The following is a 12,165-nucleotide window of genomic DNA, read 5'->3' on the forward strand; positions in this document are numbered from 1 at the left end:
TCAATATAATCTGTTTATAAAACCTTAAAGGGGATATTTTAGAAGGAACTAAAAGCGTGGGGTTTTTTGTCCACAGATGAAACACTGGTGTAGTTGAAGACTGAATCTGTAGTGGAGTGTTAGTCAATTGTAAACTGTAGGAGATGTGTGCATTTTACACAAACTGAATACAGAGGAGAAGGACGAATCTGCATCACTCCAACTCTGATAACGTGCACGGCCTTCGGAATTCCTGTCCCCGCTCGTGGAGCCATTTATTGGACACTGCAATGACATGAAGGTACTTGGTCACTGCATCCTCCAGCTCATCCTTCTGGCTAAGCTACGAACATTTGAAAAATCCACTGCTTAAGTATTTTAACACAATACACAAATGTGAAGTTGGCCTAATCCATCAAAGGGGAAAAGTACCTTTCAATAGGTACAAAACTATGTGAGACCATTAAATATACTACTATATTTTAGATATAAATAAAAAACACACAGTATTACACACATAGTAGCACTATGTATAGAGAGAGACAGATTTCTTCAAAAGGGACCTAACACTTCTGCCTGCTTTTTATTCTTCTGTGAGGTCCAAAGGAAAAAAGAAAGGCAAAGCAACCCACAGGCATCCCCTTAGCTCCAGGTCGCAAGCAGCAGGAGCATCACCATGGACACTTACCCCATTTGTTTCCAACTAGTACTGGGCAGGCTGCGTGCCGTGTGCTGTAATCTCCTTCTCCACTTGGAAAGAGATTGTACCAGAATACAGCTGTTCCCTGGAAATTGCAGTGGAAATCCTCAGCTTTTTGCTCTGTGTGACACCAACTTACTCAACAATAAGATAGAGGAGCATGTGTATTTCAAAGATTCCTTTTAAATTGAAGGTTGTTTTCCTTATTCTAACATTTCTTTGCTATGGAGTGAGACTCTGATTTACTTCACGTCCAAAACGTGACTATGAGCCAACATGCAGCAGCTCAGAGGGTCCTGGAACCACCAGTACAGCCCCAGCAGCTTCACTTGTAAGCACACTGTGAGCAGGGCTCTTTTCCACATAAACTCACTGTAAGGCTTTCTTTCCAATGTTCAAACATACATGCTTTACAGTTTTGTGCAGGTGAAGAGAGGACAGTTAAACTGGACAATAAACCCTTCCTTACCTTTTTAGGCCAAACGCTTGCTCCTACTTCAGGAAAGACGGTAGCTCCCCCTGCTGACACGTCACTCATCTGGAAGGGTGGGAAAAGGCACAGGTAAGCTGCAAGCCTCTGCGTTCCTCAGATGTCACATTTTAGTAAAACAAATAATTCAGCAACTTATTTTATGTCTCTCACTTACTGATCAAAGGCTGCGTGATTAAAAACATTAATTCTAAAACCCACCCGTTTGGTTTGAAGTGCAATAGCCCCGAATGATAAGTGCTGAAATGTCATGGCAATGACTGTGCTGTAAATCTTGATGCAGATATAAAAATGAATTGGCAGTCAAATATTTTAAATTGCTACTGAGCTCTGAGGGTAAAGAACCTCCTTAAGCACTTAAGCACAGGTAAGAGCCATGACTTACAGGTAAGGTACCTGTATTTGTTACTATGAGGTGATGGCTGCCTTCATCTGCAAATCACTTCAGTTTAAACAAAAGTAATGAAATAATTCAGCTATACAGGATGTGCAATGACAAGACCTCATTGGCAAAAGCACATGGCAGAAATGTATCACTTACATAAAACAACCATGTAGCAATTCTGTTGCCTGTTCCCAATTCTTTAAAAGCATCTGGCTCGTCTTTCTGTGAATAAAAGCAAGCAGGTTTAACAAGCATTTCATTTTGATTATTGAGGAGCCAATGACAGACAGCTGCAGAGCCAGCAGTGGACAAATTCATGCAGAAAAATTTTCATTCACTCTAGTCAGGGGCAGGAACTGAAGGTAAGTGCACCTATTTAGATAAGGCATTCAAAATGCTACAGGACACAGAAGTCGTGCCCAAGTTGCTAAGGGGTAAGAACAACTGTACCATCTGAAAATTAGTATACAACTCCACTTTAGAGCCACAAGGGTAATTATTTCATTACAGCTACCTCAGCCTTCTCATCCTCCCCCAAGAGGAGCACCAATGAGGGCAGCTCTCCAGCCCCAGGCTCAGCCAGACCCAAGTGAGCCCTGCTCCCTGCTGCTCCTCTGCCCTCACCAACCTCCCACCACTGACAGCCTTCTGCATCCTGCGCTCCTCCCTGGCACAGAAGCTTTTGGAGTGCCACGAAGAGCCTCCGTGAGCGATTCATTCGTGCTGTACTGCAGCCACAGAGCACCCGTGGCAGCCACTCCTGAAGCTTTCAACAGGACTAAGGTAGGTGCATGCTAAACATGAGTGTGGGGCTGTGCCAACACCAGCCCAGCGCTGTGTTCAGAAGGGAGCACTTGATTTAAGGAACAAAGCCCCACGTTGGGGTGGGTATGAGCCAGCTTTTGTCACACCTCTACTTTAGTAGTTGTTTTTGTTGTTTTCTAAACACGCAGAGCCCACCTCCTGTGTTATTCGTGTGCACACTAAAATTTCCAGCAATCAGTATTTCAGAAACTAAACCAAGCATTTCCAAACAGAAACTGTTAAATCACTTGCAATGCTTTTGAGCATGTGCTTACAGAGCAGAAATTCTGATTAATAGCTGGTGGCTTGGATTCACAGCATAAGGGTAATCTGAAAGCATTCAATCACAAACAAGTGTGCCCAGTAAATAACCAACTGAATTCAGCGTAATTATTTCCAGCACTCTGAAATTTAAGCTGGAAGAGAAATAAGTTTTGAATTTCAGTCAAATAAAAAGGGGATTGTGTGATGAGAACAACTCAGTAGTAAAAAAAAAAAAAAAGAAAAAGTAAGCCTTTTCCAGTTTAAGTAGTCTGTCAGCAATCAGCAGCTAAAGAACAATAACAGAGAGCACTTGAACAATTTCTTCAGCAGCACAAAGGATGCCTGCATCTCAGCTCTGGCAGAAGAAGTGCTCTCTCTGTATGGCATGGCCTGCACGGTAAGCTGCAATGCAAGTTTTACTACACTGCCTCCAAAACTTTCCATCTAGAAAAGGGCATCAAGCTGTCAGCCCTGCAGCCACATCTGCCTTAACCACACTGCAGACCCCTGTGTGCCAGCCTCAGTGCATGGATGCACCATCCTCTGTGTGTCAGGAGCACAGGATATACACTGAGCATCTATGCAGTTTGACTGTATGTTCTTCAGTGGCTTTACATTGCCAGTGCCTTGGTCAGCTAAAATTCTAAATGTGGTTCCAGTGTAACAATAAAGCCAGTGCCCTTTGCTTTGGTAAGAAGTGTCTGTCATCTCCTTAAGAATAGCTCCTTATAAATTATGGTTTTGAAGAAAACCCTTGTTGCTCCACGATGTCTGAAATGTTTCTCAGTTCAGCTGGTGGTTTAGAGGGCTTCTCCACTAGCACGGATTAGAAAAGTTGAAGAGCTACAAAATTTAATTCACGATAAAGAACACAAGTTGTGCCACAGCCAGGAGGCCCAGGCTTCACCAGGTGACTAGCTCTCCTCCATCTACTTGCCCGTGCAAAGTCAAAGTGGGGTTCATACTGTCCTCCCACTCCATAATTTGCCACCTGAAAAAGAGAAACATAGCACTTGTGAAGAAGAAAGAGGTGGAGACAGGAAACAGGACTTACCCTTCCAAAATCAAAATGAGGCTCATATTGGCCTCCTACTCCGTAGTTGGCTACCTACAGCGAAAGGAGAAGCACAAAATCTAGTAAAGCTACTTTATCCAGACAAGAAAGGTCAAGAATTTGACTGTCAATTACAGCCTTTTGATAGATGGGGTTTCATAATTAAGCTATAAGAAATCACAAGTCTCTGTCAGATGAAATGTACCATGCTCCTGGAAGCCACACTGGCTTTATTCACAAATTAATCAGACTTCACTGAGACATTCTTTTTCACACCAACGAGTCCCTTCCCCGTCCTCCAGGGCAGAAAAATACTTTTTCTCTGTAGAAACATTATTGGCAATATTCCTTTCCAAATAGCTTGTATCATTCAAATCTAAATCACTTTTTGACCCCTACGTCATTTTCACATCTCTTTCTCCTCTTCCTTGCATCTACTGTCAATTTTCAGCTAGGTGCTTGGACATTTTATCACCAGGAGGCTTGAGGAAGGGCTCCACCAGTATAAATAAAAAGAAATTACATTCATTCCGATAAACATTGTTTGGTTATTCCCTGCAGCAGCAACGAACTATTTCACACTACAGCAAGTGCTACTCTGCAATGACAACTGCTTCTACCCCCCTGTGAAGAATAACAGTAATTCTTCTCCTGATCTTAGATCCAACCAGACACCAACTTAGCTGGCCCCGGATGTAACGAGTGTCTGTGACAACCTCCCAGACAGGAGCACTGTTCTACATGCACTGCCATCCAAAATGAAGAGCACAATACTTGTGGAAGTCAGTCACTCACCTGAAGTTCCTCTGCTGTGGAGACATCAAGCCCTGTTAAGTCCTGTATCCTGGTGTTAATGCGAGACACCACAGGGCTTTCATATCCAGACAACCAAGCACTGAGTGGAAAAAAACCAATACATGACTAAAATATGGTAGAAATAGCCAGTAGGCTATCAGTGCAGGTGCTATATTTGGGATTGCTTCAAGTTTGAGAATATCTTTTGTAGCTTGCAAAAATTTGGTAGGTCAATCAGAAATATTTCCAAGAGCTGCATACAACAAATCTGTTCTGGAGAACACTTAGGATCCTGGTTAAAGGCAGCTCTAAACCTAAGGGCCTTACTCCCCACGTGGGACCATCAAGTGATGCAAGAAAGGGTTCCCAACAGTGACCTTTGGTTCAAGCTGTGTCTCTAAAACAGGCACACTACAGTTCTGCTCTTACCCGTTCCAAACAGGTAATTTAGACCGCCCATTTGATGCAGCAGTTGGGAAAAGAAGAAGTAAATTACTTTAGCATGCACAGGTTCTATGTGAACAGAACTCAGCTCTTCTACATGTCACCATCCACTCACAGGTGAGTGCTGTGCATTCTGTCTACTCACGTTACTTACCTGTGCAATGATACTAAACATCATTATGAAAACAAGTAATGCGTAAAACACTTCCTTTCCCCTGTTGAACAATTTCTACTGAAACAGCCTACCACAAATGTGGTATTCAGAACATTTGAGGAAGTGATTTTTAAGGGAGAAAAGTATATATATTTTTATAGATATGAAAAGTCAGCCTCAGAGTTTCAAAGACATCTTTAAACATCTTCTGTTGGTAAATCAGGCATCGGTGTACCAACATCAGCATCCCAAGGCTCAGCAGTGGCTGCTGCTGCTTTTACAAGACTGTTGGACCGAAACACCTGTGCACAGTGCCTGGCTGCTAATAGCATCATAGATCTGCTATAAAAATGAACTCTCCTCGAGTCTACGATAAAGGTTGGTTTGCTTTCATCTAAAAATTTGTATTTAAAAAAACAAAACAAAACACCAAAACGTTGTGTTGGAGGAAGGGTAGCATGACACGTGACAAGACACTGACACAGGTTACAGAATCTCTACGAGCATGGATTTTTTTGAAAGAAAAAATGAACCAGATGTAAATGACTTGCACAAATACAAAGATTCATCTGCTTCTGCATACTGTTAGTATGTGTTACAAAGTGTTACAACGCAGCAGCCTTGGAGGTCAGGAGAAAGCAGACAGCATTACATGAATTGCTTCCCAAAGAAGCAGCAGCGATGCAGAGCCATGCTTCGCAGCCACATGCAGGCAGCAGCCACAAGCACCGCACGCCCCACGCTGAGTTCATGCCCAGCAGCAGCCCCTGGAGCCCTCTGCCTAGTGTACCACACAGGCTTTAAGAAAAAAAGGAAAACAGCACCCTTCTGTACTATGCTGAGTATTTAAAACTGTGGCGGCTGCCCTGAGTCCTTCCCTGTGGCGAACACTGCTTCCTTCATGAAGTAAAACTGCAACACTTTTTGAAAATGAAATTAATTGTCCTGGGGTACAAAGGCAGCCTGACAGGTGGAGGACCCCGGGACCTGTCATCAGGCCATCCAGCATCAGACTTCACTCACTGGAGGATGTCCCGGCTCAAAAGACAGCCGTGAGCAGAGCCGGTGAATTACAGAAATGTTAAGAATTATTTCTCTAGGAGTGCTGAGCTCATGCTGCAGGATGTGTTTTTTCCTTCCTCCCACCACGAGCCGGCTTTTAGCAGTGCTTACGACTGCTGCACACAGCTAGCCACGTTTATGCACCACGCCTCTATGTCTGCATCACATCTCTTCTGACACAGATTTCAACAGCACAAAAGCTTTCTGCAGCACTAATGTTGCATCACTCGGAAAAACGCAGCCTGCTGCCCAGAGCTACAAGACACATGTGGGCCTATGTGCCCCCTGCACAAGTCAGCCTCGTACTGGGCATCACGACAGCCGTGTGCTCAGCCACAGCACAGTAGCACCACAGCAGAGCATTTCAACACTGCTACTGCAGCAGTCACTGTTCACACAAAACACTGCCTTCCCCATTGAAAAGCTTTCTAAAATGTATTTATCTGGGGAAAAAAAAAAGTAAAATGGTGGAGAGGTAACAAGGAACAAATAAAAGCCCAGCCTGGTATTCCTGAATTGGAAACTTTACCACCCGATACGGGTGGCTGCTGGGAGGAGAGGAAAAAAGCAGCCCTTTGAAAGCCGTGTCAGATCCGTGCTGGCGCTGCAGGCAGCACAGCCTGCCTGTGCTCCGCGCCCTGCTGGCAAGGTGCCCCTTTCACACAGCCTGCCACGTCCCACACCGCAACAGCAGTCCTCTCACAGATGAATGCTGTCATTTCTAAGAGCGTTTGCTAGGAAAGAATGTTTGATGAGGGAAAGCAGTCGGCTATTAAAAAAATAAAGCAAGCAGTCTTTTTGGTTTTCAGGAGCAGTGATTCATCTGTAATCCAAACCAGCTCCAGCAGCCCTAAAGCAGGAGGACACTTCTACCAGCAGCTCTGCACGAGTGCAGCCAGCTAGCGCTAACAGCACAAGCTCCTCATGCTCCTTTCCAACAAGCTCTGGCTCGCACTACTCACTTGGATCACAGCAGCACAGCGATGCCTTGTTTTACGCAGCACGTACCAGTACTGAAGATTCGTGGTACAGGTGAGAGACACACACAGCCTCTTCCATTGTCAGGATGAGCAGAACATTTTAGTCATTAGCAGCACCAGGCAAGGCATGCTAAGCAAACTTGGGAACCCCCATTTTAGTTACCACTAACACGTAGAAGTATTTTCTATCTCAGATGGCCGCTTGCTTTGTTATGAGACAGCTCAGTTAGAAAGACTGAAATTAAAATTAAAATTAGTCCAACTTTGCCCCCCATTTAGAGATGAAGCAGTACAGCCACAGAACAGACTTCCTTGGACTGGGAGTACCTTTGGAAGACGTTCCCCTTACCTCTTAGAGACTCTGTAATGTGCTGTGGTCAGTTTCCCAGTCTCGGGGTCATGAACAGTAGCACGGCTCAGCTACAAAAAGAGAAAGGACAAGGGCTTACCCACCTAGCAGGCTGCTTTTTGCCAAGCCACAGGTGTTTGAAAGGGTTCCGATTGGTCTGGATGGTATGCAATGCTCTTAAATTAGCAATATTTGAAGGGCAACAGAAGCTGTAGCTGCCACGTCCAAATCAAAACAAATTCGTTGAAAAAATTTGGTTAGATTGTCCTTTCACTTTTTTCCTCCTTTTTTTCCCTTTCCTTTTTTGCTGTAGACTACAGACTTTCTGCAAAAAAATGTATGATGCTGAGTTTCACAGACAGTTCCTCTTCATGCATAATTTTAACTCCTCAGTGAACTTAGGCTTAACGCAGATGGAATGCGCGGCCAATCTTTAACTACCTCTACTGAAAGCGGGAGGGAGATCGGGGCCACAGTTCCTTTCAGAAACAGACAGGCTTTCTCCTGAAGCAAATTTTGGAAAACATTTGTTAAATACAAGACTTGCACTACGTTATAGACGAAGTGAAAAGAATCAGGAGACCAGCTAAAAACCAAGCTTGTTTTCTGCCAGATTTGTGCTGGCAGGAGGCAGAAGGGCCCAGGCAGGAGCAAGGGGCACTCCTGGGCACTGATGCTGTGTGACTAACAGACACACTGCGAGTGCCAGTCCAGCTGCCACCACATGGCAATGACCTCGAGCACCTCTCCCACATGTTAAGGGGCTTCAGGTGCTCTGCTAGATTTTGCAAAGGGAAGGAGGATAATTTTTGGCTGGTGACAACAGCAAAGAGAAAGGGAGAACTAAAATCACCGCAATCCACTGAAAGTTTTGCAGCATTGAATATTTTTGTATGCTGAATGAGATACCTGCTTTTGGCACAGATCATCACTTGAGAACACATACTGAGAAGGTGACCAAAAAAAAACCCCAAAAAACCAACAACAAACAGAAAGCAAACACTCCTTCTAGCTGAAGGAAAAGACTGAGAAACTCAGCAGTAACAGCCTGTTACAGGATCTGCGTATAATAAAGTGATGGACTACAAAGCCAAAGTTGTCTTTATAGACCACCTCCTTCCTTCCCATAATGAGCAGAACCTACGTACTCATTACAGGCCCAAAACATCTGGCATAGAGCTCTCTTACCTTTTGCTAATTCTGTAATGTGCCGTCTCCAAGGCTCCTGTTATGGGGTTTGAAATGGTGGCTCGCCTCAGCTGTGAAGCGAACCATCAGAACAATTGCATTACAAAGCAAATAGTGCATCACTGCAATCCGACCACTCAGAAGCCTAAGGGGAAATGTCACACAAGCCTCTATGCAGACCACCCAAACCACCCAGTCACCTTTCAAGGTGGTTTTTCTTTTACGGAACCAGGGAAGAAAATTGTAAAGCTGTGATGGGAAGGAGGGGGACCCTCCCATTTTATTGGAAAGAGAGTTGAGGAGAGAATTTGTGTGTGGTTTTCCTGTTTGTTTTTAAATGTATATGCGTGTAGATATTTTTATAAAGCAGTAGAGAAGATCAGCTTTTTCAGGAATCAGTGTTGGCACTTCTGGAGCAAGAGCAACAGCTGTCTGAATAAAGCAAGCTGGAAGCTTTCCTTTTCTTCATACTGCAACAACTGCTGCAAGCAACACAGTATTGGGACAGGTGTACAATTAGTCCTTTGTTACTCTGTCCTGCAGGTGAGTTTTACAGTTACATTGAATCCAAGCAATGCTGTGACACTGTATACATGAAAGATGAGTAGAAGCCTACCTTCTGAATATTTCTGTACTAAACGCAACTCTGCACGCTTCTTTAACAGCAACTGCTAGGAAAGCCTACTTGCTTTGTCCATGGGCACATTCACATTTTGTTCCCGGAGTGTGAACTCCCAGCTCAAGGCTTTGCCCTTTCCTCTACTGCACTCCATTTACTTGACACTGTCCCATCTGTGGTAACACCAATTCAGATTCCTTGCACTGCAAAGACACTCCACTGTTCAGAACAGAAAGCTTCAGTTACAGAGCTTACATTTTGGAAGAAGTTGCACATTTTGGTGAGCTCTAGGCACAACACGGCACACCAAGTGCCACGCCAAACACAAGTAGCATTTTTCTCTTGTTAAAGGAAACTAACTTCATCAAAGCCTCCCTATCCCAGCTGATAAGAACAGGTGCCGGGAACTCTGAGCAAACAGCTTCTCATCCCATCCCACACAGACACATGTAAGAATCAAGTCACAAATGTTGACTCCAGACAGAGTCCCAAAGCTGGACGCTAAGCCTCCCTCCAGCCAGCTCATGGCAGAGCAACACAAGGCTGAGCACAGATCACACAGCAGGATCTTCTGGGAGGCAGCGACAGCAACATCCCCGGGATCAAGCAGGGGACAAGCCATCATTCTGCCTTAAAAATAATGCTCCTGCTGCATTGGTTTCTGAGCTCTACAAAGCCTTGGCCACAGGAATTACATGGAACACTAACAGCATTAAGATTCTACATCACTGAATTGCAAATCTGCAGTCTTTGACATGAGCCAAACATTTGACAGGAAGAACATCTTGGCAGCTCTTGAAGTTTAAAATAGCCACGTGTTCAGAGATCCATTCAGGCTCTTACTTTCCGTGCTAAGACTTATTTCTACATCATCAAGATATCAAGTCATACTTCACAGCTATAATGCCAGGTTCTGCAGCAGCAAAGGGGCTTAATCACCAAGAGACAAACAACTGGCCTTCAACCTTTTGACCTGCAGCAACGCTGCTGGCAAATGTTTTATGGGCAAGTGAAAAGAGTCACTCGTACCTCCATATAGCTCTGAGTGTCACCTCAGAAACACAACACATCAGCCTTTAGGAAGTTTTAAAGTCCACTTCAGGCTACCTAATACCCAGTGTGGTGGCCAAGGGCAGCCTCACCTGCCACGTGTTCAGATATAAGGCACCGCTAGCTTACTTTGCAGCAGATGAAGCTAAGTGTCCTGTACTTAATGAATTTCTTCCCTAATCTTCATTTGCTCAGCTTTCTCTGGACAATAAGCCATTCAGGCTGGAGAAAGGAAGCAGGAAAATTATACTTAGACAACTTCAAATCTTATTTTAGAAATAACTGATAACTTGGAGAAATTGAGTTATTTCCTTATATCTACATCTTAAATACACACGATGCAGTCACACCAGCTGGATTCAGATGGCAACTCAGTCAGTTCTTTGTTTATCTTGGACACTCCTGTTCACTCTGACAGCTGATTTGGCTTGGAACCAGGCCCTCAGAAACAAGAACCTTGGAATCCAATTTCTGAAACAGAATTTGAAGATCTGAAATTCTGAATAAGCAGCATAGCAGCACTGATAAGTCTTGCCCTGCTGTAGCTCTTTCATTTGCAGGTACCTTCAGAGCCTGGGAGACAGAAGTCATTTTTATATTTCTATACTGAATGGGCCATTCATTACTGTCTATAGAGCAAAGTGGTACTCCAAACCAGAGGAATGCTTTTCCCTAGAAGGCTCTCTTATCCATGTCATAATTGTGGCAAATCAACAAAAGAGAGAGAGCCTATCTGATAAGTATACTTCAAGGCAGCCTAGCTGCAGTATGTTTGTTTTCTGTCATATAATGCTCTCCTCCTCTTCTGAAACAACATACACTGCAACTGTCTGCCAGAAGAGCCTAACTGTTGCCACCTGGCTTTTAATTACACAGGAATTCCAGCTTCCCCATCGTCTCCTAGAAAGAGTGTCACCACAAGCTGTAAGTGAGAGAAGCAACATGTGAGCACAGTGCACACAAATCCGTGGTCAAGAGAGACAGTCACACACACTCACATAGAAAGCTACACATGGATTTACGATTCCAAAAGGCAAGGAAGTGTAAGGCATTTACCCTTGGCTTTGCTAGTTCTTTCACAGTTTCAATCTCTTCATCAGAAATGATATCAAGAAAGCGAACAATTCGAGGCTTGTCCCACTCATCTTCCTGTTTGACAGGGCCCAGAATGTATCTAGGATTCCTGTTTCCATCGTAGTAGCGGCAGAACAGTCTTTTTTGTCTCCGAGGAGTCTGAAATCAAGGTGGAATGAGATAATCAGAGAGCTTCCATTAGCATCTCTAAGAAACATAAAGATGTCCTGAGAACAACAGACAGGAACAATTCCCTTTAAGAGATGCTTTAAGTTTGTGAAATCATAGAATAATGAATCATTTTATTTGGAAGAGACCTTTAAAGGCCATCTGGTCCAATCCCCCCTGCAGTGAACAGGAGGACACCCACAGCTCCATCAGGAGCTCAGAGCCCTGTCCAGCCTGACCTTGGCTGTCTCCAGGGCTGGGGAAACACCACCTCTCTAGGCAGTCTGTGCCAGTGCCTCACCATCCTTATTGTAATATATTTCTTCCTTATATCCTCTGTAAATCTCCCCTCTTCTGGTTTGAAATCATTTCCCCTTGTCCTATCACAGCAGACCCTGCTAAACTGTCTGTTCTCTTCTTTCTTACGGCCCTTTTTGATACTGACAGGCTGCTATGAGCCCTCCCTTCTTCAGGCTGCACAGCCCCAGCTCTCAGCCTGTCCTTGCAGGGAGGTCTTCCATCCCTTGGATCATTTTTGTGAACACACCCCAACAGTTCCATGTCTCTCCTGTACTGAGGACTCCCCATCTGGATGCAGCACTACAG

General features: G+C 44.3%; 1 protein-coding gene across 4 annotated transcripts in view; it reads right to left on the reverse strand.

Moving 5' to 3' along the window:
- Nucleotides 1–12,165, reverse strand: part of P4HA1 (prolyl 4-hydroxylase subunit alpha 1) — a 24,956-nt gene continuing 12,791 nt past the window's right edge. Inside the window, exons 8-15 of one of the 4 annotated variants that reach the window (XM_048944766.1) lie at nt 11,374–11,550; nt 7,461–7,531; nt 4,472–4,571; nt 3,560–3,613; nt 1,711–1,776; nt 1,149–1,217; nt 668–764; nt 1–264 (exon numbers count right to left, since the gene is read on the reverse strand). In XM_048944766.1, the coding sequence (XP_048800723.1) occupies nt 194–264; nt 668–764; nt 1,149–1,217; nt 1,711–1,776; nt 3,560–3,613; nt 4,472–4,571; nt 7,461–7,531; nt 11,374–11,550 (705 nt within the window). In that variant the 3' untranslated portion in view covers nt 1–193. Of the gene's footprint in view, nt 265–667; nt 765–1,148; nt 1,218–1,710; nt 1,777–3,559; nt 3,614–3,676; nt 3,731–4,471; nt 4,572–7,460; nt 7,532–8,648; nt 8,720–11,373; nt 11,551–12,165 lie in introns of all 4 variants that reach the window. The other 3 variants (XM_048944764.1, XM_048944767.1, XM_048944765.1) reach the window with 3 other exon arrangements.

The sequence above is a fragment of the Lagopus muta genome, chromosome 5 (assembly GCF_023343835.1).
Source record: "Lagopus muta isolate bLagMut1 chromosome 5, bLagMut1 primary, whole genome shotgun sequence".
In the NCBI taxonomy this organism is placed as follows: Eukaryota; Metazoa; Chordata; class Aves; order Galliformes; family Phasianidae; genus Lagopus; species Lagopus muta.